This window comes from Periophthalmus magnuspinnatus, chromosome 1, assembly GCF_009829125.3.
Source record: "Periophthalmus magnuspinnatus isolate fPerMag1 chromosome 1, fPerMag1.2.pri, whole genome shotgun sequence".
In the NCBI taxonomy this organism is placed as follows: domain Eukaryota; kingdom Metazoa; phylum Chordata; class Actinopteri; order Gobiiformes; family Gobiidae; genus Periophthalmus; species Periophthalmus magnuspinnatus.
This window is the reverse complement of record NC_047126.1, coordinates 32,969,224-32,995,907: the sequence shown is the minus strand read 5'-3', so window position 1 is coordinate 32,995,907 and position 26,684 is coordinate 32,969,224. Positions and strand designations below refer to the sequence as shown.

The 26,684-nt window shown below is 42.1% G+C and overlaps 2 protein-coding genes across 3 annotated transcripts in view; one reads left to right on the top strand and one right to left on the bottom strand.

Annotated features, from left to right (window-relative positions):
* LOC117373264 (protein CutA homolog) overlaps positions 1–3,405 on the bottom strand; it is a 109,153-nt gene extending 105,748 nt beyond the window's left edge. The window contains exons 1-6 of the mRNA XM_033969215.2: positions 3,352–3,405; positions 3,206–3,256; positions 2,767–2,915; positions 1,272–1,331; positions 868–913; positions 756–805 (exon numbers count right to left, since the gene is read on the bottom strand). Coding sequence (XP_033825106.1) covers positions 756–805; positions 868–913; positions 1,272–1,331; positions 2,767–2,915; positions 3,206–3,256; positions 3,352–3,357 — 362 coding nt within the window. The 5' untranslated portion in view covers positions 3,358–3,405. The remainder of the gene's footprint in view (positions 1–755; positions 806–867; positions 914–1,271; positions 1,332–2,766; positions 2,916–3,205; positions 3,257–3,351) is intronic.
* Positions 3,367–26,684, top strand: tab1 (TGF-beta activated kinase 1/MAP3K7 binding protein 1). 2 transcript variants are annotated; one of them, XM_033972914.2, is made up of 11 exons: positions 3,367–3,657; positions 4,238–4,368; positions 4,842–4,995; positions 5,370–5,462; positions 8,656–8,764; positions 9,719–9,835; positions 11,407–11,518; positions 12,222–12,363; positions 14,830–15,040; positions 15,380–15,533; positions 22,748–26,684. In XM_033972914.2, the coding sequence occupies exons 1-11, from the start codon at positions 3,628–3,630 to the stop codon at positions 22,983–22,985; spliced, it is 1,491 nt and encodes a 496-aa protein (XP_033828805.1). In that variant the 5' UTR covers positions 3,367–3,627; the 3' UTR covers positions 22,986–26,684. The 2 variants fall into 2 exon arrangements, with proteins under 2 accessions (XP_033828805.1, XP_033828812.1); XM_033972921.2 differs by having other exon boundaries at positions 3,435–3,657; positions 22,751–23,984.

The following is a 26,684-nucleotide window of genomic DNA, read 5'->3' as shown; positions in this document are numbered from 1 at the left end:
CATGGTTGACACTTTATTATTAGTCTGTCTACATCTCCACAGCTCAAAATGCTCTGTTCCACTTTGTGATGTCATGAAGTGGTAGTTTTCAAGTTAACAGCTCCTTTTACCTTTAGTTCAGTAGAGATTGGCAATTCCAGGGCTGAAATTATCCAAATAATTCTATAGTGTGGAGTTTAAGTACACAGTGGAGCACTTCCTGTATTACGACATGACATCACAAGGTGGAACAGAGTGTTTTCCGAGTATAATTCAGCCTAAATATGCAGGGCCTGTGTGTTACACATGTGAATGAAACAAAACACAACTCCAGGTCTGTTTGTGATGAGGAAACAACAGGTCAGAAAATAGCACAATATGGGCCTTTTAAAAGGAACTGTAAATAAGATTTAGATTTTAAATTTCATAAACAGGACTTGTAAGCATGTTCAAATCAAATATAGCTTTTACTGATAACAATTGTGATAATGATTTATTCTTAATCACAAAAACATTGGACATGATGCCAGGTTGTTTATGCTAAAATTTTGTGTTCTGTTTCTCAAGACGATTATTTGATCAGAAAGCAGAATGAGCCTCACACGAGTCTCTCATTTGGGTTATCAGTTTCAATGCTGAAATCCAGTTGGTTTAAACCTATAATGCCTCACTTTAATCTGATGCACCTGTTGGACCATTTCCTTTCATCATACAGCCCTAGCAATGTTTCTTAAAACCTTGAGATTAAGACTGGTCTCCCCCATTCAGGCTCTTACCGGACAAACTCGGCTAGAGAAGGAACCTTGGAGCTTCTGGTCTTGATCATCTGTAGGAGGAGGAGCGTCACAAACAGGCCTGGTGTTAACATGTGCTTTATTACAGACTTACCAGCAGCACCTCGTCATCCTCCTCGATTTTCCCCTGCCATTCATATCTGCACAGAGAGGACATGTGCACAAGGAGGCTCGAGATGGCAGAATTAAAGATGGGGTATTTTACTTCCATGAGGTATTAAATGGTAACACATTGCACATTTGGATCACCAAGTTACCCCTCTTCAGAGCATTATCACAACACAATCAGAGTGCATCCTGCTATGAAACTCACATCACATCAGATTTGTCAAATTTCTGTGCACAGTTTTGTATCATGTTTTTGGATATTTATGGAGAATTGTCGTGTGGGAGCATGGGTGATGTAAGTTTGTGAGTGGAGCATTGCGACACTAAGATGTTGTTGTCTATGAATGATTTGTGATGAAGGCACTCCAGATCTGACTGTCATATCCTTACACTGATTTGATGGCTGGGACAATGTTCACACAGGCGGCTAGTTTCCTCTGGACGATGCCTCTGCGTGAGAGAGAGAGAGAGAGCACAGGATAAACACTCACTTGGACTGACACCATAGTAGATTGTGGTCATGTTCTACAAAGTGGTAATGGCATAGTTTCAGATGGAGGGGAGGGGCCTATATAACTCTATGTGAGATGTACTGAGTGTTACGGACTAGTCCCTTTGTTTTTAGCCTTGCCTCCAATTGTCAGATCCACCCACCGGCTGAGCCGCACCTGGAGAGACTCAGCAATCAGTGCAGGATATAATGGCCCGGAGCTGCGCACTCCACCAGCGACCAGTGGGTCCTCCGCTGCAGCATTGTTGAATTATTTGTATTTTATTTTTGTATTATCTAGTTGTTTAAGTTGTATACACGTTTTGAGCACTTTTTGTAAGAATAAATTTACTTTTAATTTTGACCACGTCCTACGCCCGGTTTTAACATCAAGTCGTTGCGTGCCACTACCCCTGGACCAACTGGCACGTAACACAGTGTATGAAAGAAATATCCAACCTTCTGATCCACAAATGTCAAACCTTATCATTATTTGAAATTGGCTCCACAAACTTAAGCCTTTTAAATCTTGTGGCTTCCTTCAAGTGGCAACAGTTGGGGGGAGAGGGGCTCCACTTTCTGAAGCTTTTGTGAGAAAAAAACACTTATTTATACTCACAGAGAAAATGTTGAACTTTGGGCCCGTTTTGTTTTATGTGGACAGGCCCGGTAATTCTAGAGATATTAACCATAAATCAGGTCAACAAATCTGCAATCTGACAGAGTTCTGATTTTATAATGTGGAGTAAGTAACTTTAAAGTTCATTTTCAGCTTCCATGCAACATTTTGAGGCCATTTTCCCATTTAAAGGATATGATATTTTGCTTTCAATTGTTAATCACTATGGCAACGGCCCTAAATATTAATTATTCTGATACTCATTGGTGCCAGTGGTATTGATACTTGCAGTGACATCACGCTGGGGGAATTCTACATGTATGTATAGGGTGGAATATTCCACAGTGACCATGGTGACACAATGCACACATTAACATCGTCAAAGAAGTTCTAACATAGTCTGAAAACTCAAGTAAAAATACAAAATGGATTCAAACTGAATATTTTCAGGAGCTTGCGATGAAAACAAGCATTCAAGGTCCTGTTTAGGTATTTGCTTTTCAACAAAAAGGTGAGAATGACTTACTGAAAAATCTGTTGGCTCATTCTAGCTAGCTTGTAATTGTAATGTTGTTTGATAAATAAGTCTAACTTGAGCAACAGAGCTTCAGACAAAGCAGTGCCTGCAGTTAGCATCACACGCCAGGGAATGTTGATGACATGAGCTGCAAAGTATCAATGAAGTAGTCTCAATATTATCGTTTATCATAAATGTGTTGTGGTGACAGGCCTATACTTTAGGCCCTGTGTGAGGTGTGCAGAAGGCCAGAGCCTACCGTGCCAGCTCTAGCGCCACAGTGTGGTTGGGGCAGGTGATGAAGGCCGCCGAGTGCGTGCCCGGAGAGTACACTTCTGATGCCATGGACAGTGCCCTAGAGCCAATCCTCTGGAGCAGGGGGAGCATGCACAGGCTCAACAACACCACCTACGGAAGGCAAGAGACATCTCTCTGTAAGGCTGACTTCAATTTCATTGAACCATATGGCATTCCTATATTGCTACACATTTATTTCTGAAGTGTTTTCAATGTTACAGGCCATTTAACTCCACACAAAACATGGACGTAAACTCAGGATGTGAAAGTGGACTATCATCTCACGAGCTTATCTGAGCTCTGCCCAAACACGCCACAGCAGACTCTAAGCAGTAATTGTGGACTTGATAAACAGTGATCTGAATGTCTCTCCTGTACAGCAGCTGTGCAGACGCACTCACCAACACGAGCGCTCTCACGGATCCTCCACGCAGCGCGTCTGCACCTGCGCTCTAAGGGCACATATATGCACTTATCACTTTACACGTCTAATAAAGTCGATAAATCAATACATCATCGCAAAACAAAAGCACATAGAAACACACACCTGCATACAGGAGACGTCGTAAAGTGCAGCTTTACGACACTGTTTGCGACAGTGGATAACGCGGCTGCGCAGTGCATCCCTCTGCTGTGTGTGTCCTTCTGCTGTGAGTGTGTTTGCTGACAGTGAGGGGCTGCTCTGCTGCGAGCCTGTGGCTGTGGGAAGTTCCGATGCGGAAGGGTTGCTCTTGGAGAGATACTTTAGTTTGGTACTTTGGTCAAAGCGCACACTTTACGCACAAGTTCCGCTCCTTTTGGCGCAGTTCGGAGCCGAGCTAACATGGCACAGCGCAGGAATCTGAGCCAAAGCGTAAGTACCAGAGGGTCCCTCTTCCAGAGAGGGCTGGGGTTGTTTTGACTCATGCCCCGTGTATACACTCTTAAAAAGCCCAACTTTATGGTCCCTCTGCCTGGGTCCCTTTGCCCGGGTCCCTTTGCCCGGGTCCCTTTGCCCGGGCCCCTCTGCTCGGGTCACTCATGAGCCAAGCGTCTGTGTCATCCGGGGACTGACCCGAGCGCGAGGATGACAGGTTTACTGTACTGTAGGATGATGGGTAAAGTTTTAATTTTTATGAACAATTTGGTAGCTTGGTTTGGTTTGTTTTCCAAAAGCGCACTGGGTGATAACAGCACAGGAAATACACGACAGTGTGTGACAATATAAATGCGTCTGGGTCATATAAAGACACATGTAAACACTACAACACTCAGGTGTGTCCAGTGTGATCCCTGTGTGTGTGTGTGTGTGGTGTGTGTGTGTGTGTGTGTGTGTGTGTGTGTGTGCGCGCGCGCGCGCGCACGTGCTTGTTTGTTTGTGTGTGCTTGCTTGTGTGTGCTTGTGTTGGTCAGCACCAGACTCATGTGTATATGTGTGTACTTGTGTTGGTCAGCATCAGAGCTGGACAGATGACCTGCCCGTGTGTGAGATGTGTGGAGTGGGCACTGCCCCCAACTGTGTATACGGAGCGGAGGGAGCGGGCAGCCAGAGCCACACTTATGAGGACGCACACATCCGCTTCAGGTAAACCTACAGCAGCCTACATAAGCCTAGACCAGTCTATAGTAGCCTACTCTACACCATTACACCCACCTAGTTGTCACGTTTATATATCTTCCGTTAAGTGTCTTGTCCAAGGACACAACAACAGTATTCATCTGTGGGAGCTGGAATCATAATGGTCGATCTGATCACTCTACCTATGATCTTTATATCAAGAGCAGGATTCAAACCTGGATCAGAGGATGAGCACTCTATTAACTGAGCTACTACCAACCTACACCAGCCTACACTATAGCAGCCTACTCTATACCTACAACACCAGCCTAGAGATAGAAGACAGAAATCACTGTAGCCCTTTGACAGGTTGAATGAGTGACAATTTCATTCAGAACAAGTTATTATTTTGTGCCCATTTTGTAATGGATTGACTGATTGATTCATTTACAGCCTGGGCTTCTTCCCCCTGCAGCCTGATGTGTGTGTGTTGTTTTCAGGGGTGAGGACGGGTGCTCTCTGTACGGCGTCTTTAACGGCTACGACGGCAGTAAAGTGGCCAATTTTGCCTCTCAGTTCCTCACAGCCGAGCTGCTGCTGGGGCAACTTGCCACTGCCCACAGTGACGGAGAGGTGCGGCGCATACTCACACAGGTACGTTCCCTAGTGTGTGTAAGATGTAGTGCATTCTCACACAGGTACGCCTCCTAGTGTGTGTGAGGTGCGGAGCATGCTCACATAGGTGTACGCCCCATAGTGTCAGCAAGAATCTACTCACACAGGTACACCCCCTAGTGTGTGTGAGGTGCGGCACATTCTCACACAGGAACGCCCCCAAGTGTCAGCGAGCTGTGGCACTTACTTACTACATTCCACATGTGTTCACTCATAGTTTCAAATCCTCCAGGAAGAATGTACAATGTAGATAAACATGGAAATAAAAGTGTGTCCCAACATTTGCCTAGTCATGTTTGTCTATTTCAGATATTTGGTTATTTCTGCAGATAACTCAATTTGTTTCCATTTAGGCATTTGATGTGGTGGAGAAGAGCTACTTTGAGTCGATAGACGACGCTCTGGCAGAGAAGGCTCACCTGTCCAACTTCCTCCCACGCGACGGGGTAGGTATACACTCAGACACTAGGTTAGACTATTGATACTTTGCAGTGACATCATGCTGGGGGTGTACATGTATGTGTACGGCGGAATCTTCAGCAGTTACCATGGAGACACAATCCACATATTAACATAGTCAAAAAAGTTCTAACATAGTCTGAAAACTCCTGGTCCAGGTCCTGTTTAGGGGTTTTAGTTTCAACAAAAAGGTTAGAAACTTAAAAACTGTGCTATGTAGCTTGTGACTAATGTTATTTGAGAGGAACTTTGCTGTTGTAGTTTCAGCTAAGTCAGTTCTTTATGGTCAGTGTTAAAATAAAGCTCATATTATAGTCTAACAAAGCCTCAGACAGAGCATGCTTACAGTTAGCATCATACCCCCAGGGAATGTTGATGGCATCAGTATCAATACTCACATGAATACTATAGCTCAATTTTTTGTTTTTATTCTCAGCCCAGTTGACATAATCCCTCAGAAATGTGCTAAAATGTGCATGTGAATGTCTTTGTTGAAAATTAGTAACGGAATTGTACAGACTGTAGATAGAATATCACTTTAGCAACAACCAAATATCTAGTTATATTACACAGAATTGACTCTTGTAGCTTTAAGTCATGTTCTAATACTGTTTCCTCCTCAAAAACAGACCTGGAGTTGTGTTTTGTTTCATTCACATATGTTTGCGCAATCCTGAATTATTAGTCTGTCTACATCCCCAAAGCTCAAAACTCTGTTCCACCTTGTGATGTCATGAAGTTGTAGTTTACGTTAGCATCTAGCTTGTGTCTTTTAGTTCAGTAGAGATTGGGAATTCCATGTCTGAAATTACACAAACGATTCTAGTGAAGGTGTGTGGAGTTTAAAAACACAGTGGAGCACTTCATGTATTACCACATGACATCATAAAGTGGAACAGAGTGTTTTCTGTTTCAGAGAAGAACTCATCCTAAATATACAGGGTTTGTGGTTATGTTTGTAATGAGGAAACAACATTTTAACATAGATAAGAAAATACAGTAATATCGGCCCTTTAAAACCCTTTAGCCTTTCGGGTCATTTTGGTGAAATTGCCTTTGTTCTGACCTCTCCAAATTAAAATGATCACCATTATTGAACCCTTAGTAGTAAATGCACAAGTTTGGGGTCTTTGTAACGGTAACACCCTATAGTTTTACCCACAGGTGTCAGAATCATTGTAAGTTTGTCTGCTGAGCATTTATACACTTTGGAACACATACATAAAAAAAAAAAATTCTCATCCTCGCCTAAATTTTTGTGTGAAAATGAAGGTGTAGAAAGCTGCAGTAGGGAGCTGGGGCCAAAAATACACTATATCTCAACTGACAAGATTGTTGACCACTTAGATTTCAAATTTTAGGTCAATACCTATAAAAATTTGAGTTTTACACTCATATTTTTTATCAGTAAGTCCAGGCCTCTCCAAACCTATTCAAATGAAGATATTTGGAGAACGTTTGGAAAAACTGCAATAACTTTTGAATGTTTCGACCCACAGACATCTGTGAGGCTCTACTGAAAGCTCACACTGAGAGGAATCTGTATCTGCACAGCTGCTCTATTACTGTACATTTATATATCATATGAAAACACAATATAAAATGTATATTTGTATGTAAAATATAGTCAAAACAAGTGGTATGGGTCAAAATAAATATATATTTACAAACCACACACTGCAAACAGTAAAGAAACACACACACACTTCAAAAGGGGTGTGTGTGTGTGTGTGTGGCGGGCTGTCGGAACGTCAAGTGGTTAAAGTACTTATTATTGAAAATGGTGACATTTAAGTAAAACAAATTATGACATTTCTAGGAATAAAATCTGGAGCTTGTTGGGTTTTTTTTTTGTGTGTGTGTTTTTTGTTTTATTTTCTGAGAGTAGTATTGTGGAAAAAAAAGACTTCACCGTAAAATGTCACCATGTGATATGGAACTACATCCATCCATCCATCCATTTTCTTCCACTTATCTGGGGCCGGGTCACGAGGGTAGCAGTCTAAACAGGGATTCCCAGACTTTCCTCGCAGACATGTCCTCCAGCTCCTCCGGTGGGACCCCAAGGGGTTCCCAGGCCAGCCGAGAGACATAGTCCCTCCAGCGTGTCCTGGGTCTTCCCCGGGGCCTCCACCCAGTAGGACATGCCCGGAACACCTCCCTAGGGAGGCGTCCAGGGGGCATCCTGAACAGATGCCCGAGCCCCCTCAGCTGCTCCTCTTGATGTGGATGAGCAGCGGCTCTACTTCGTGCTCCTCCCATGTGACTGAGCTCCTCACCCTGTCTCTAAGGGAGCACCCAGTCACCCTGCTGAGGAAACAAATTTTGACATATTGTATTTGCAATGTTTTGGGATTTTTTTTGGTCATTACCCAAAGCTCATGACCATAAGTGAGGGTAGGAACGTCGATTGACTACAATCACAGCTCAACCTGGGTTGCCAGTCACCTGTCTCACGCCACATACTATACACTCTGAATTAGTCCTCCAGATATATCATTCTGGGATTACTCTTGCTGAACGTGATTGGGAAAAGCCATGACAAAAACTTCAAGCTGATAGCAAAAGCTAAATAACAAAGCGTACTGAAGCACGTCAAATTTAATGTGTTTGCCTTGAATTTGGGGACATGGATAAGTCATGTTTATGAAATTTAAAGGGCACTATTTTCTGATCTATGTTATAATATTGTTTCCTAATCAGAAACATACCTGGAGTTGTGCTTTGTTTCATTCACACATGTTTCACACAACACTGTTCCATCTTGTGATGTGGTAATACAGGAAGTGCTCCCATGTGTTTTTAAACTCCACACATCTTCATTTCAGCCTTGGAATTGCCGATCATCTACCAAATAAACTGTAAAAGGTAGCTATTAATTTGAAAACTATTGCTTCAGGACAAGATGGAACAAAGTATTTTGAGCTTTGAAAATGTAGACTGATTAATAATGCAGGATTACTCAGACGTGTGTGAATGAAACAAAACACAAGTCCAAGTATGCTTTTGACGAAGTAACAGCATTATAACATGGCTTAAATCTTACAAGAGTGCATTTTGCATCTTGTGGCCCTGGTTTGAGTGTGGAAAAAAAAGAATCACTGGTTTGGTAGTTATAGAAAGAAAAGTCACAGGGAGTTACAGTGAAAGTATAGAGGAGTGTGTGTTTTGTGTGTCCAGAGCCAGAAGGTGCAGGAGCGGCTGCAGGAGCTGGAGCAGGAGGTGTGTGGAGGAGCTACAGCCGTGGTGGCCCTCATCCTTAACAACAAGCTCTACATCGCCAACATGGGTACGCACGCACACACACACGCACGCAACATACACCCAACACACTCACACACACACAACACGCAACATACTTACACATACACACGCAACACACACACACAAGGACCATAGACTGTGTGTGTGTGTATATATATATATATATATATGTGTGTATATATACATATGTATGTGTGTGGACATAGCTAACCTGCTAGCTGGGCTCCAATTCTCTTTACACAAAAAAACTGTCGGCTCTCCCTCTGTAACTGCGGCTCGTCATTTTGATCTGTAAATCAACATATGAACATTAATAACAGGCAAATTAGGCCTTCTTTCCTCGAGGTCACACCCGCTAGCATTAGCAACAGGTTTGATTGACAGCGTTGCCAAGCGTCTGGTACCTGCTAAGCCAGTAGTGCGGGCGGGATTGGGCAGTACCTTCAACAGCCTTGCTCCAGATTGGCTCTTTGGTTGCTATGATACTCGCAGTTAGAACTCCAAATATGGAGCTTGGCTCCAAAGTCACCCCTATAACTGTTGCCTCAATGAGCTTCATTTGACTGGAGCTGAACACTATAGGAGACTTCACACTCCCTTAGTCCACTTCTTTAGACAATTTATGGTACACACACACACACCAAACCGTCTCATCCTTAACAGCAAGCTCTACATCGCCAGCATGGGTACACACACACACAAATTCCTATTATCTACATACAATGATTAGTCGACTTATACAAATTTTGGTCGACACCATCAACTGATGAATTGACTAAGCAACTAAAGGACTCCAGCCCTAGTGTAAATGTGGAATGTGCATCCTTAGATTTCCTTGTGTCCTTAAGCAAGTCACTTCATCCAGCAGATAGAGCTTACCACCCCCAAGTGTGTGGAGTAGACTAATAATGCACAAAACTGTGAAATGATCTGGAAAAGTGCTACTTCATACTCATTTGTGTTGTTCTGTTTGGGACAGGCACAGACCGGGCCCTGTTGTGCCGCTCCAGCAGTGATGGGCAGAACCAGGTGCAGCAGATCGGCCGCGCCCACAGCACCGACAACGAGGACGAGCTGCACCGGCTGGCAGCACTGGGTGTGCTCTTTTGTTTACTCTTTTAACAGTTTTGACTAATGCATCTCTATGCATGTTCTTCATTGCTGCTAAAAAAAAGACTTTTTTTGTCAATAACTGTGAGCGATCTATTGATACTTTGCAGCATGTCATCAGCATTCCTTAGAGATGTGACGCTAACTGTAAGCATGTTCTGTCCGAGCTTTATTTTAACACAGAAAGAACTGACTTAGGTGAACTACAATAAGTGAGTTGATTTGTGCTGTTGTCCCTGTCCAACATTATAGTCTCAATCTAGCCAGCATTAGCCAACAGTTAGTCACTTTGACCTTTTTGTTGAAAATTAAACTCCTAAACAGAATCATGAACACTTGAATTATTCACAGGCTCACAGAAAGTTTTTTTTCTTGAATTTTCAGAGTATTTTAAAGCATTTTTGGTAGTGTTTGGTAATGTGTGCATTGTGTCACCATGGTAACTCCTGAATACACCATATGCCATACACATTCATGTAGAAAACCCCCAGCGTGATGTCACTGCAAATTATCAATACTCTGGCCTTATCCAAAAGTTTCTACCCAACCTCCATCATATCCAGTCAGAACTAACGACTGAACATCATTTAGCCATGTCATACTGTCACATGGACTTAATGAAAAAATAAGTATAAGAACTATGATATGTTATACATAAACTTTATAAAGAAGACTGAGGAAGTGTGAGTATTTTCATGCAAGTATTTTTTTTTTTTGATCATCTGTGAAAGAATTAGAGGAAGAGGGAGGAGGAACTGATTATGGAAAGGACTTGACTGACATGTATTACGACAGATTCACTGTCTTTGTATAATTATCTCAGTTCCTTGTTCCTCCTCTTCTTCTCTCTGCTGCCTCTCTGTCCCCCTCTACTCCTCTCTCCTATCTCTTTTCTCCGTCTCGGCTCCCTCTTTGCTCTCCCTCTCTCCTCCCTCTCCTCCCTATCGGCTCTCTCTCTCCTCCCTCTGTCCCCTCTCTGCTGCTTCTCTACTCCCTCTCTGCTTCTTTCTGCTCTCTCTGCTTTCTCTCTCTCACGCTATGCTTTGTCTTCTCCTCTCTGCTCCCTCTTCTCTCTCTGCTCTCTCCTTCTCTGTCTCCCTGGCTGCTTCCTCTCTTGCTCCCTCTCTGCTCTCTTCCTCTCTGATCCCTCTCTGATCCCTCTCTGATCCCTCTCTGATCCCTCTTTGATCCCTCTTTGCTTTCGCCCTCTCTTGCTCCCTCTCTGCTCTCGCCCTCTCTTTCTCCCTCTCTGCTCTCGCCCTCTCTGCTCCCTCTCTTGTTCCCTCTCTGCTCTCTCTCTGCTCTCTCCCTCTCTGTCTCCCTGGCTGCTCGCTCTCTTGCCCCTCTCTGCTCTTGTACTCTCTTGCTCTCTCTCTGCTCCCTCTCTGCTCCCTCTCTGCTCCCTCTCTGATCCCTCTCTGATCCCTCTCTGCTACCTCTCTGCTACCTCCCTGCTCCCTCTCTGATCCCTCTCTGCTCTCACCCTCTCTGCTCCCTGTCTTGCTCCCTCTCTGCTCCCTCTCTTGCTCCCTCTCTGCTCCCTCTTTGCTCCCTCAGGGGTGGACTCGGTGCTGGTCAGACAGGCTGGGCAGATTGCCGGACACAGGAGCACCCGACGGCTGGGGGACTACCGCGCCAAGATCCACTACAGCGACACCCACCTCCTCAGGCAAGCACCTCCACCCACCCCCAGTCTGTGTTTGATCATGCACATTTAGTCCTCATAGTCATCTCTGAGTGGGATTCTGATGAGGTCTATCCACCGAGGCCTGTCCCGATATCTCATTTTGAATAAGGATATATTGCTACAGAATTGATATCATGATAATATTGAAAACACTATTGAAACAGGATAATCCCAGTGAACCTTTTTCACAGTGACTCTTATTGGAAAATATGGCCAACAATAAAGTACAGGCACAATTAAACTCTTTAGTAGTTAATACTATCCAATATCCTCTGCCGATATTTTTGAGCCAATATTTTTAGGCTGATATTTTGGGCCGATTTTGATTATTTTCTCCAAATTATGTAATTTAAATTTACTACAAACTCCCCCGAGCCCTTTCTTACCACCAACCTGAGAGATGTGTAGTCATGTTTTGTGCAATCCTCTCTTTGTATTAAAGTGTTAGTATAAAGCTTTGCAGCTGTGCTGGAAATTTTAAGGCTCATACGCTAAAAAGTTATCGTATAGGCTTAGTACTACAAGCAAATAAATGCCCTATGAATGCAAAGAAAAGATACATACGATAGTTATTGAGTCTGAAAAATATTGTTCTTTCTATCATATAGTGAACGATAAGTTGATATAGTCATTAACAGGCCTGTTCTGATTGGTCTAGTTTTAGCCCTACTTTTTGTGTGTCCAGCTCTGCTAAGGCAAAGCCGATTATTGCGGAGCCGGAGATCCACAGCCAGTCCCTGGAGCGGGTGAGCGGGTTCCTACTGCTCATGTCAGAGGGGCTCATCAGTGCCCTGGAGAGTGCCCACGGCTCGGAGCAAGCCAACCAGGTACGCCCACCTCCGTACGCATGCTTTTGTATGTCCTCATAATAAAACTGAATGAAGATCATTCTGTGGCCACAAGATGGCGCAAATGCAAGACTATATACCGTGGCAGCACGGTGGCTGAGTGGCAACACTCATGCCTCACAGCAAGAGGCTTTGGTTCGATCCCCGGGTCGCCCAGGCCTTTCTGTGTGGAGTTTTGCATGTTTCTCGCCCTTCGAGACAACTGTTGTTGTGATTTTGGGCGTTACAAAAATAAATGAATTGAAGTGAATAAAATGGGCCATAGTATGCACAGCCTTCATGTGGGCCATGTCTCAATTCGCCAAATGCACCTTTTGAAGGGACCCTTCCAAGTACTCCTCAAAGTGTAGTTTGAAGGTTCCGGTCGAGAATGTGTCCTCCTCAGTGTAGCCGCCATCTTGCTGAAGTGGGATAGGCCCACACCACGGACCGCACTTCCACCGCTGTCTTTGAGCGTACGATACGTACATTGCGTAAGTTATTTTTAATTATTTATTATTTAATAGAAGAAAAGTCAAGATGTCGTCGTCGCAGCCGTTTCTTTCTGTTTAGATTGAATATCAATAGGCAAATATAAGTTTCAAGGTGATTTTTTTTCTGAATTGTAACTACTTCATAACTTTAACTAAATACCTTGTGAAAACGTAATAACAGAGACAGAAGTGACAATATATTTTTTTACATTTATAGTCTATAAACCAGAGAACACTGATTAGTTGCACATATAGTGGGATGTTGCAGTTTAACGATTCAGTATTTTGGCCAGTGGCTACACCACTTTAATAACAGTAGAGGGCACTGTTTCCCTTCTATGCCGTGCCAGTTCTTTTCATGTTATTATTGTAAAGTATTTTCTAGCAGTGCAGCACTACATCAAGCTAGTATCTTGATTTACTAACACGAAGGTAAATTACACGTGCCACCAGGGGGTGCAGACCTATGGAATGTACCGGAACAACTCATGAAGATTTGGTGCATGTCTCAGGACTCTCTTCTGTCCTTTCCTTCCGTTCCGAGTCCGTTGCTTCATTGTTCACATTACCTGTCTGGAACTCATTAAACCTTCTGACTTTATGTTTCAGTCTCTTGGTCTTTGACGCTTACAATAGAAACGAACATTCTTACATTATTCTTATTGCAATAATAATAATAATGATAATAATGTATTCTTATTGTCTAGCAATAACTGCACATTCATTTATTTCATGTAACTCCTTTTTAATCATCAAACACACGGCCTGTACATATCTTTATTCAGATTTAACAGTTTCATGTCGCACTGTTGTAGATGAGGTAAACCAGTACGAACATTTGAATGTGTATTGCGCAGCGGACTCCATTTTCTTCTCTTTTTTGCGTTGTCACGGTGCATGATGGGATATAGCAGTGCGTGAAGTCTGCATGGATGCACGCTTCGGTTACGTCCGATCTCCATGGAAACGGTGAAAAGGGCAGGGCACGTTTGTCGGGCGCATTCAGTAGGGTGGATTGAAATGACACAGCCCTTGTCGCTCCAGAAATTTCGTAACTGCCCTTCGACGCGCACTTCCAATGGTGATTCTAAGGCCATTTTGGTGAATTGAGACACGGCCGTGGTGTGGCTGTGTGCCCTGGTCTGGTGCGTGAGTGAGAATGGAAGGGCCCAGAGGAATTGGGGTTGTGGTTGGGTTTATAACTCTCATTTGTTTGTGTTTGCGTCAATGCAAAAAATAGGACTGTTACCATAACTCATTTTCAACATGGAAAATGGACTTGCTGATAACCATTATTTGGCTATCTGTGTGATGGGAAGTTAGCACTGTCATTATAGCAACAAAATATAATATTTTTGTAAGGTCAAAAGTAGTCAAAATGTCACTATTGAGCAGAAAGCTGAAACTCACAAACTGAATCAAAGTGGGAAAACACCTTAACCCTCCAATTATCACATATTCAAATAGAGGTGGAGGACTAAAGGTGAGAGTGAAGTGAGAGTGAAGTGAGAGTGAAGTGAGAGTGAAGTGAGAGTGAAGTGAGAGTGAAGTGAGAGTGAGGTGAGAGTGAGGTGAGAGTGAGGTGAGAGTGAGGGGGGAGTGAGGGGAGAGTGATCTGAAAATGTAAGGAACAGTTGTCTACACGTCAAACTCTGCCTCTGAAACCAGAAGTTCTTTGTGATGCCATGTAGTACTTGAATTGCAGTGGCCACTGGAGGCAGCACACACTCACTTTTTGACAAAGCAGCAAATGTACCTAGTTTGCCAAAAAGGAGTAGGAGTACACGATACTATTATAACACCATATACAGAGTTTAGTAGCAAAAAATATATATTTTTAGTGTTTAGTTCCACTTTATAGTTGCAGTAAATTTTTTATGAACTTTTCATGTTGAGATAAATAATGACATAATGCTACAATATGGTTTGTTGTACTGTGTTATGATTGTGTAAATTGTTGTCCGCGCGACAGGAGATGGTTGCCATGGTGGCGGCAGAGCTGGCGCAGCAGTCTAACCTGGAGGCCGCGGCTCAGTCTGTGGTGGAGAGGGTCAAACGCGTGCACCATGACGTGTACGTGTCTGGGCGCCAGAGAGCACCCTTCTGTGGGCAACACGAGGACATGACCCTGCTCATCCGGTGCATCAACTACCCCGGGCCGGACCCCCCCACACCCACACAAGGTACTCCCCCACACGCACGCAAGATAGTCCCCCACACTCACGCAAGATACTCTCCCACACCCACACTAGTTACTCCCCCACACCCACACTAGTTACTCCCCCACACCCACACATGAGACTCCCCCATGCAAGGTACTTACACGCAAGGTGCTGTCAAATGGCCATGGATTTGTACCTGAGTACTTGTTACTATGGCAACTCGGCGCCAGCTGTGGTAAACCACGTTGGTGGAATGTAGCTGAGTGATGAGCCTGGATTGTCAAAATAAGCCAGACTTGGTTGGGCATGGTTCCATCGAACGGTGTTGGCTCATGTGCTCTGTGTTTACCGTGTTGTCAGGGGGACGGATCTACCCCGTGTCAGTACCCTACTCTAACTCTCAGAGCACCAGTAAAACCAGTGTGACACTGTCCCTGGTCATGCCCTCCATCTGTACCCTGACCAACGGGACCAACACCACCTCTGCGCTGGAGGAGGAGACCCCCACCCCAGGGTGAGCCCCTTCCCACACACACATGAACATCACTGTAACAGCCCGGGCCTACTACCTAACAGTACCATGAGGTTATCATGGCTGTTAGGATATTGTGAGGAGAAAAAATGGGCCTCATGCAGCCTTGTTTTATAAAACTAAATATTGTATTGAAGTTACAGGCGCACTGTAAAACTCTCTGAAGGGCACACTACTTTATCTCCATGCAAATGTTAGTGCTTTGCCTAAACGTGTTAGTGTTGACTTAAACTTACCTGCTTAGCATGTATTTGGTTAGGGTTTTTATTGCTCAAAAACATGCATTCCTGTCATTTGACCTGGTAACTCCACCTGCTTTTCTCCACGGAGATCTGTCATAATCTCAGATGGAGGGTGGGGGTCCATCTCTGAGGGCAATTCACTGTTTTTGAAAGAAATAACCAAACAGAAAATTTTTGTAATTCAAACTTGTGTTAATTTAGTTACTGAACTAAGGCAGAACAATAAATACTAAGAAATGAAAGTACATATGATTAATAAATTCAAGTGGCAGTTTGTGGAAACAAGTTGAGAAGAAAAGTGCAAAAATACAGGAAGAATTCTACAATAGAATCCCTCTATGTCATCAACACGGAAAATTCTATTCAAAATACAGGCATAATTTACACACAGTTTAAATGTTGATTGCTGTTTTTAATCAAACTACTGTGCAATTTAGACAAGTTCTGGCCCTACCAAAATTAAAATAAACTAAATTTCTAGTAAAACCTTGTTATTGCAGTGCTCTGGTAGGGAAACACACCAAATTACTTCTTGTTTGTTTGCTGTAACCTATGCCAAAACAAGTGCTAAACAAGAGCAAAACAACAGCACTATTAACTCAGCAGCACCAGTCCTAACTCCCATAACTGACAATAGAACCTTCACATCAACTTGTCAGCAAAAAAATGTGTCACATATAAAAGCAGTTATATTAACAACAACACAGACAGTTAGAAGAACATCAAAAGGAAATGAAGAAATGATTACACATGTTAACAGTTGCTGGCATGCACACACAAACCAAACATGTCACCAAATGAGTCACGGCTACATTTGCATCTGCGCTCCTGGCACTGGCCAAACAACCTTACACATTTTCACAAATTATTAGCTGAGTGCCTGTCACCAGTCTGGTTTTTATGGCACTCAAACGGTTTGGCAGGTGGGCCGTAGAATGAGCTCCAGCAGAAGAGCACCTGATTCACCTGTCACTTTATTTTTTCACTGTTATTTATTTATGAAGAACAGTGCAATTGGTCTGTGCAGGACAGAGCGTTGAAGCAGGGCTACTGTTCCTGTTTCTTCATGCACTCATTTGCATCCATTTGACTACACCTATGGAAATACTTGCCTGGAATAAAGACTGGTTTTCTCTGTATTTTGTCCAGAGAAGAGCCTTTTTGCCTGGCCTGAGACGCAGACGGGGGGTGGTGACCAAAGTCAGATAGAGCCGTCCAATCAGGTTTCTTCATTTCATTGATGCAAAGGAACAGGAAGTGCTTGTTTGTTTTCTGTCATTTTGAACAAAATCGAATATCTCTGACCTCAGATTAACAGAGGTTAGTGCTTCGCTCATTGATTTCAATACTTCACAAAGTATTGGAGGCCACACAATGTGAATACTAAGAAAACGTCCGAAATCCTCTCTCGCAATGAAAGCTAATGGCTGTTGTCAGCATCTAATTTTAAACCATTTTATTGTCTGATAATCAGGAAGTGTAAGTTAGCATACTTCTTGTTGACAGTTGTGTTGTGGAAAAATAATAACTCTGTTTTGATGAATAATAATCCATTTGCGAAGCTCACTGAATTATGAAATACAATAAGTTTTATTGTTTATTACAGCAGATACAGGACAGGGCCCAGGCCACAGACATGCAGACTTTGGGCATCCCAAGCAAGTCTTTCCTCAGTATTTATACCAGAATTACAAAGCTACATACATATCAAAGGCAGGGTCACTTTTGTTTCACACGTGTGACTTAATCAGTAAAACAACATAGTCAGTCTGACACAGATCAGCCCTTATAGACTCATGGTGAGTAATTACAATGCTCAGATTGCATAAGGTAAGTGAGGAATAAGTTTGGACCACTGCAAACTGTTTTGAATACAGTAAACATCAGATACAGCAGCAACAGTAAGCATCAGATATTAATTTGAATTAATGATACTCTACTTTTTGGCTACTATACTCTGCCCAAGTCTAATCATGCTGCATACACAAATACAACTTCATACCAGGAGTTGTATTTTTGCTTCATTTACTCTCAAACCATGAATCCAAAGTCATCTTCTCTGAGCACTCAAAACTGCTCAGTTCGAATTTTGTTGCTTCACAGCCAAAACACAGCAGTTTTTAAGCCCATAAACCATCAACGGACTCATCCTGTGGTCAAACTGTGTTCACAACATGGCATTAGCGTAGCATTTACTGGGGATAAGCACATAAGGAATTGTTTACATTCCTATTGCTGACAGCAGAGGGAGCATATTTTCCCAATGTAGTTATTTTAAGTTAGAGTTAAGTTAAATGTGAAAGACTTAACTCAATTTGGCAAAAATGTGTAAAAGAGAATGAAAGCCACAAGAATGCATAATATGTGTTCTTTATATATATGTTTAAATCAGATATTGTTGCTAGTGTGCGGACTTAAAAACAACCCAAATTGATCGAGGCAAACACAGTGATGTCCATAGAATTACGCTGCCCAAGAATGCTAGCTAGCAGGAGGCAGTATCTTCAAATGTCCATTGGCTTAGTTACAGTGACCCTACTATTCTAATACTCCCAGTGTTCTCCAGTTGAGTTGCGTTTTGACCACACACATTCCGAGCTCTGTAGCGTGTATTCACCACGTTGTGAAGGGCCTATTGTTTACCATGGGGTGGGGTAGAATTGTTGATCTGCTGAGTAGGCGGCTGGAGATTTAAAATGCAAGTATTGTCTGACCTGGTTGTATGAGAGATGGTTCACTAGCAAGGGCCACAACCTCAGAATGATCATGAAAGAGCAGCCCCATTCACACGTGCAGCCTGACCCGGGAATTTACCTGAATTTTCCCAGAACAGAGTCATGTTGGAACAAAGCCAGAACAGATTTTCTTGCATTTTTGATCTGGGAATTTCTCTGGTAAATGCCCGGGAAAATGCAGGGAGGACTCATGTGTGAATAAAGCTAGAAAATTGCTGGGAACATTACTTGGTTTCCTTGGTTACGAGGTAATACAGGAAGTGCTCCACTGTATTTTTAAACTCCATACACCTTTTCTAGAATCATTTGAGTGATTTCAGCCCAAGAATTGTCAATCTTTACTGAACAAAAGGTAAAAAGTAGCTGTTAACTTGAAAATTACCTCTACATGACATCATGGAACAGAGCATTTTGAGCTTTGAACATAGTAGACAGACTAATAATAAAGTGTTACTCAAACATGTGTGAATGAAACAAAACACAACTACAGGTCTATCTTTGAGGAGGGAATAGCATTATAACGTGGCTTAAACCTCACAAGAGTGCATTTTGTGTAATATAGGACCTTTAAGTAATATTGAAAGAAGATTTGAGGCTTCTGAGTCAATCAGCACATATATTAAAGATGGAAGGAATGAGAAGTAGAAAATGAGAGGATAGGTGCGGCAAGTAAACGAAAAGGAGAGTGGGTGTTTGTATATTTATAGAACAGGGACAGGACACGGCGTGCATTGGGTGTGGTTCCTAACCTTAAGATATCTCAACTTGCCTTCATACAATACATGTGTCAATATGGATTTTTTTCTTGTGACCGATGTCTATATTTTAAGCAAGGCTTCAGAGATTTAAAATTTGACTAAAGTTAATGTTATGGTATGTTTTAATTTATACGGGGCGATGTGTAGGACTACTATTGATACTTTGCAGCTGATTGCATCACACCTCCAGAGAATGTTGCTGACATCTGCAGGCACTGCTCCGTCTGAATCATTCATCGTTTTCTCTGTCAGCATAAATAAACAAAAATGAAATGACTTTTTCACAATAGCTTGAAAAAGTGGTGCCATTATTCAACCCAAAGGCGTGATTGTCGTCAAAGGACGTTAAACCATAAGATTAATATGACAAGTTTGTCGAGCCGATCCCAAACTAACAATGAAAAGGTTCAACATTTGCAGTGCGTTCTTTTAAACTAGACGAGTGAGTTTCTATGGAAATATGAAAAATGAAGGTCAATGTACCGGTCAAAAGTGTGTGAAGAGGTCTTAAAATGTACTGCTTTCTACATTTTAGATACATACAGGAGACGCCAAATATATGACCGAAGATATGTGGAATTATGTAGTACAGAAAAAAAGCATCCACCCTTTGCTTTGTCGACAGCACTGCAAACCCTTGGCCTTTTTTCCTTGAGCTTCCTGATGAAGTCTCCTGAAATGGTTTTCACTTTACAGGTGTGCGATGTCAGGGTCAAGAAATGCCAAGAGTGCAAAGCAGTGATAAGAGCAAAGGGTGGCTATTTTTAAAACCTGAAATCGTGCTAATCACGTTTAATATGTGAAAACACGCCTGAAATCTAAAAAAAAACTTGGAGTTATTATGAGTTTATTTTTTGTTTCCTACACACAGTGGTCCCTCGTTTATTGTGGGGGTTACGTTCTAAAAGTAACTTACAACAGACAAAATCTGCGAAGTAGTCAGCTTTATTTTTTACAATTATTCTATATGTTTTACAGCTGTAAAACCCCTCACCACACACTTTATACACTTTTTTCAGACACGCAGTAACATTTTCTCACATTTCTCTGTTGTTTAATTAATTAATAGTGACTTGCGTGTATTTCACGCCTCTTCGTCCTGGCATTGCTCCGCTGTAGTGTCGATCCGACATTTATGTAAATTTGTCTGAACACATTCTGGACTGTACAGGAGACACGGAGGAGACTGATGGACAATAGTCTACAGTACCTTAACCAATCAGGACACAGAACACAACGCACGTTCATACGCTGTAAAAAAGCATGCAAAATTGCACAAAAAAAATCTGTGAAACAGCGAGACCACGAAAGCTGAACTGTGATATAGCGAGGGACCACTGTACATATTCCATATGTGTCATTTATAGTTTTGATGCTTCATTGAGAATCTACACTGTAATAATCTTGGAAATAAAGAAGAAACATGAATGAAATCCCACTTCTTTACTTTTCTACTTGTATTTGTGCTATTTCCCATAAATTTTAAAGTATTTATCAGAAAATATCTGCTGCAGCAGCAAAACCGATATTGGTATCGGTTGAGGTCTTTTTTGTGACCTTTGTACCACTTGCGTTGGAATAGGTCCAGTGAGATGAAGGATTGTATTTCATGATTGCATCATAAATGAGTGGTTCCAGACACCGGTCAGAGCATTAAGCTACAAGAGAAATATGTAGTGACTTTAGAGGTAGGTATGTAATCTGGCAGCCACCTGCTTGTGGCCATGAAGATATGATTGCTTTGCCTGGAATGTTCCACAGTATGACTTTAGATTTGTTACTTATCCTGTCACAGGTATTTAGTAGTCAAAAACACATTAAAAAACATACATTCTTACTGTCAGCAGGGTCGCCCCTCCACACATCTGACCTGTAACTTGGCTTGGTGGTGTCGCCTGTTTGTGTCAATGAAGATAGAGCTTAGGTCTAATGCCATGCTGTGTAACATTCGAGGCAAAGCAGTAACAACTTTGAGGAGACAAGCAGGTCAAGGGCCCTCGAAGCAGAAACGTTTCATAGGCGTTGTACCTGATTTTTACTGTCTTTAAAAATGTAAAAAACAGGACTAATTCATTTTAAACATATTGCAGTAGTCCAGAGTTATCCCTCTCTTACGTTATACACTCTGAGCATCTTAATTATTCACCACAATGAGTTTATAAGCACTTTTCACAACTTTCAGAGCCCAGCGCAGAGTTTTGCCATCATGGTAAAGCTTAACAACTAGCATACTAACGTGCACTTCCTGAAGATTGGACAATAGATAAATTGGATGCAGACAGCACGCAGGAGTACAGGGGCAAGACACACTTTGATCAAATACATGGGGAAAAATTGGATACAGGTCCTACAGACTGACAGATGTAGATATAGATATAGATATAGACATGTACGTACTTTATTGATCCCGAGGGAAATTCAAGTTTAGCTGCAGGAAAATTTCCACTGCTCTTCTCAGTCACCTTTGTGTTTCAGTTAAAGGTTCAGTCTAACAGGAAGGTTGGTCAGGTAAGGGTCAGCTGTCGGAATTATTCTTAGTTGGTTCAAATCCCATAATATGATATTAAAAATTATGACCTGTTCATATTCATATTAGAACAATAAGAGGGCCATTAAAGGTTGAATAGGGTCGTTAAAGCTGAAACTGGAGACCGCAGCTGTTTCAGTGTAGTTAGCCTCTCCCTTTAGATAGATATAAGGCAGTGTCCACCAGCAATCTGACCAGAACTGAAGACTTAGATGTGCAGCCAAATGTCTTCGCTCAGATTTAAACTTTGTCTTTTGCTATATTCCAAAAAGCTTAATTTTGTCTTCTTTTCTTTAACTGATCTATTAGATGAAAACAAAAGTAATTTTGTTTGTGTACCTTGACATGTTTGGACTACTTGTCTGCAGTCGTACTCAGAAGAGTCTCGTGATGTTGCTGTAAAGTGTCTTGCAGCTGATTTACACAGTCTTCCTTCCAAGAGGAAGGAATTGGTAAGGAAAAAGTTTGCAATTGAAGTCTGCCATCTCAGACCACTGCAAAAAGTATAACCACGCCATAGATTGGGACAGAGCCAAAGTTATTGGTACAGAGCACAGTAAACACCACTGCTGGATAGAAGGCAATAGAAATTTAGAAATGTGCTTATAATACACTGAACCGAGACGAGGGGGTATTCTTACTTTCCCACACTCAGGATACTGTTCTTAAGAAGTCGGAAAGCAGAGGGTGCTGTCGTACTTCGGTTTCCGGAAGGAAGACTGCGCCAAAGTAAATCAGCCGCAAGACATGTCACAGTAATATCACATGACTCTTCTGAGGATGACCGCAGACAGTCCAAACATGTCAAGCTAAACAGACTGCTCTGTTAGATGAAAACAAAAAATATATATATGACTTGTTTATATTTAGAGATAATGTGATGTATGTATAATCCTTTCTATACATTGAGTGTGTGCTCTGATGTGTGCTACAGCAGCCAGAGCCCCACCACCACCCTGCAGTCGACCAACACTCACACCCAGAGTTCCAGCTCCAGCTCAGGTGATGGCAGCCTGTTCCGGCAGAGGGGCAGCCAGGCAGCTCAGCCCGACGAGACGGGCCGCGTGCCACCCTACGTGGACTTCAGCCACTTCTACCGCCTGTGGGGCAATGAGCACGGGGACCTGCCCTCTGATCTGACCTCTGCCCCGGGCGGGCTGGGGCCACAGTAGTTCCTATGCTCATATGTACATGAGGGGAAATGACTTGGGTTCATACTATTTATCCAGAGTACGCTTTTCTTCACAGAGCATTGCAGGCTCTGATCAGAACTGAGTCTTGTCTAAACCACGCCACAATTTTAAAGCAGACCGATTGTGCTTGTGTCTGTAGTTATAAGTATAATGTATGACACCTGTGAACCATTATGTTATAATTTGTACATTTAAATCTCAATATTCAGGGCAGGTGAAAACGTCCTGGCGTCTTGAAAATAATCGATTAAAGATTACTCAAGCATCACTCCACAAAAAACTTCAGGTGAGTAAATGGTAAGGGGTAACAACTAAAACATGGTGAAAAGCTCTGAAAAGTCCAAGAGGTCTGATTTAAACAAGGACTATAACAAAGCAAAAATTAAAAGAACTGAATGCAGCCTGCACTCCTATTGTTTTTTGTTTATTTTTTTAAGTATTAAAATCCCAGCTGAACCTGTGTTGTCAGAGCCTTAATCTGCAGATACGGGACACAAGTTTTTTCATTCTCAGGCCTCATACGAAAGCTCAGAACCTCCAGAACTGACTCACTGAACTGCAGAGCCTGCACTACCACTGATTCATCATTTGCTTCAAGTGCTGGGGTTTAGGAAGTGACCATTCAGATCAGAGAGCGTCCCCGTCTATTCTTAATAAGCCTAGGAAGCTCCTTTCCTTATCGTTAACCCAGGCCCAGGACCATTGCAACTGATCAGTGAAGTCACGAAGGAGAAAGGAAAGGAGACTAATTATGCTTCCTTTTATAGCTCCTTTAGCATAAGAACCTGACGAGGATCCCAACCAGCAGTATCTAGTACACAGTGCACAGATAGCACTGGATTGTTAGATGTGGTGAGCTGAAGAAATGTACAAGTTACAATGCAGATTATTTAATCAAAATAACTGGAGGAGCTAGAGGAAGTGTCTAGGGTGGGGGAAGTCTAGGAGTCCCCTGCAATCTGATTCTGAATAGGCTGAAGAAGATAGATGGAGGTACATAAACTCAACTTGATGAACTTGATGAAACAAAAGCAACATCAACAAGTTATTCTAGTACTGAAGAGTAAAACAGTTCAAGTAATTAGTAACTAATCAGTAAAAATAGCTGTTAACTTTAAAACTATCACTGAATGACATCACAAAGTGGGACAGAGCATTTTGAGCTTTGGAGATACAGTCTAATAATACAATACTCAAGGTGTGAATGAAAGAAAACACACCAACAATGTTGTTACTTCCTCAAAAACAAGCATGTTTTTCCAGAAAGCAACAGCATTGTACCATGATTCCACAGCTGAAACGTCACGTTGTGTTGAAATGGCACACCGCAGTGAAATGTTACCACATTTTCACCTCCACCAGTACATGCCCACTGCGACATATGCACTTTGTTTTAATCACATCATTCTGCTGCTCGATACTGTGATGTGCAGCTGTCCACAGGAGGAGCCAACAGCTCCATGGCTCTTTGTTCTGATGATGTTTACGGTGACGTCAGCTCTCATTGGGCACCACAGTTTTCTAACGTGGATGTCAGCGGACTTGTTTCTTGTATTAAGTAATTTGAGGTTAATTTGGTGATTTAAAACGTCCAATTTATAACATAATGATCCACAGGTGTCATAGAGTATAATTATAGAGCAGACACAAGCACAATATGTCTGCCTTAAGATAAATGATCGTCCAGTTACAAGCCTGCTTTGTTTTCAAGTTCATATGTGAAGCATGCACCAGTCACAGTCTGGGATGCTCTTAGCTGTCCTATGTTAAAAGGCCTGTACCTGATTGTAATGTGTTCTTGTCAAGATAAATGCTCTTTACATTATGCACTGTTTTATAAAAGCTGCTAAATAAGAAAAAAATGTACACTGCAAAAGATAATCTGTCATTTTACATAGCATTTTCTCAGGTAATAACCAATACAGGAAACTACTGACAGGGTCAACTTATTTTCATCCGATCAGGTACATTTTCAGTCTGTCATGGTGCATTTTCAAGAGACAATTACAAGCAAATAGTAGCAGCAATGTGAGAACTCTAGGGAAACAACTGCCTGACATTTTCCCAGACAGTTGTTTCAGTTGTCAATTTCAAATGACAATTTTCTTTTTTCGATTTCAGTTAATTTTTGTAAAGCCCGAAGTCACAGCAGCAGTTGCCTCTTAGGGCTGAACATGAGAAATGATTTAACCAACGGAAAGTTAGAAAATCAACAATGAAACAGAAACAGACAAGCAAATGGAGAAGTGTCCTATAGCGCCCCCCTGTCCTTAGACCCTCATTCTCCACAAAGAAAAACAAACAAAAAAAAATAGTGGGAAAAAGAGAAACCTCAAGGAGAACCACAGTGAAGGAGAGATGGACGGGCAGATGTGTCCAGGACTAATGTGCATCCATTTACAGATAGAGTTCAAGTCTATAGGGCCAGAGCTGCTACAGACTATATGATCCCCACCCTACTGCTTTTCCATGGTGAGGGTCATCCCGGTGTTGGGTCCGTCCAGTCAGGTGAGGGAAGGGAGGGTCCGGGTCCACAGAACAGGATCGGGGCACAGGAGGGGCATTTAGGGTCCAGTCAGCGGTCAGGCATCTGAAACAGTTGGACTGTCCAGAGGGGAGCGGGACAGGGAACAACATGTGAATTGCAATGAACAAACTCCAGGTGAACTGAATAATGAATGCTGTTGACAGGGAAAGTAGGAGGTAACAGAGTATAGTCTCAGGTTACCATACTTCCCCCAGCGTGACTTCTACTAGGCAGCTTAAGTAAAATTGCAGGTTTTATTTCTGCCCCTAACAGACCTTACCATAAGCTCATTCAAAGAGGAACGTTTTAAGCCTGGTCTTAAATGTAGAAACTGTGGCAGCCTCTTTAACATGGGCAGGAGCTGATTCCATAACACAGGAGCTTAGTAAGTGAAAGCTCTCCCTCCTACTGTGCTTTTAGACACTCTAGGAACCACCAGTAGTCTAGCATTTTGAGAGCAGAGTGCTGTGTTTGGATGATATGGTACTGTAGCATCTTGCAAATAGTTGTGTCATGGCGCAATATTACAGTGTCGAAAGAACTAAGTGAGCAGCGCTAAAAGTTCAAACTAAAATATACTTCCTACTCATGATTTGAAATCTGATAAAGGCTCTTTAAAGGAAACATATGTTACAAGAGCAACCTTTCTGTGCTTGTAACCACATCATAATGGTTTTCTTAGACTTAGACTTTAGATTCATGTTTAAGTGATCCAGTATTTGACCGGTTCACTCTCCCATCCCCGCTCAATTTCAGTACTAAGGAATGGACTTGATACTCAATAATGATTCTGATACAACAGTGACAGTAAAAACACTTTTTCTTTAAACAATAGAATGTGATTTCCACATTAAAGTGCCACTCAACTAAGGGCCAGTTGAAGGCTTATCCACGGCAGGGTGGGGGTCATTTGGTAGGATTCAGATTACAGTTATTTTCCTAAAATCAAAAGAATACATTGCAGTATGTGATCATACAATTTTGGCTTCAAAGTATTTTAAACCCGTGTAAATACTTTTGGTGATTGGTCAAAATTGAGTTGTATTATTAGTGTTACTTCCTATACATGTGTGAAAATCATATGGTTTTAGTTGTTTATATTTAAAATGTATAAAATAAATGCACATAAAACAAAAAAGTCTTTAAACTGC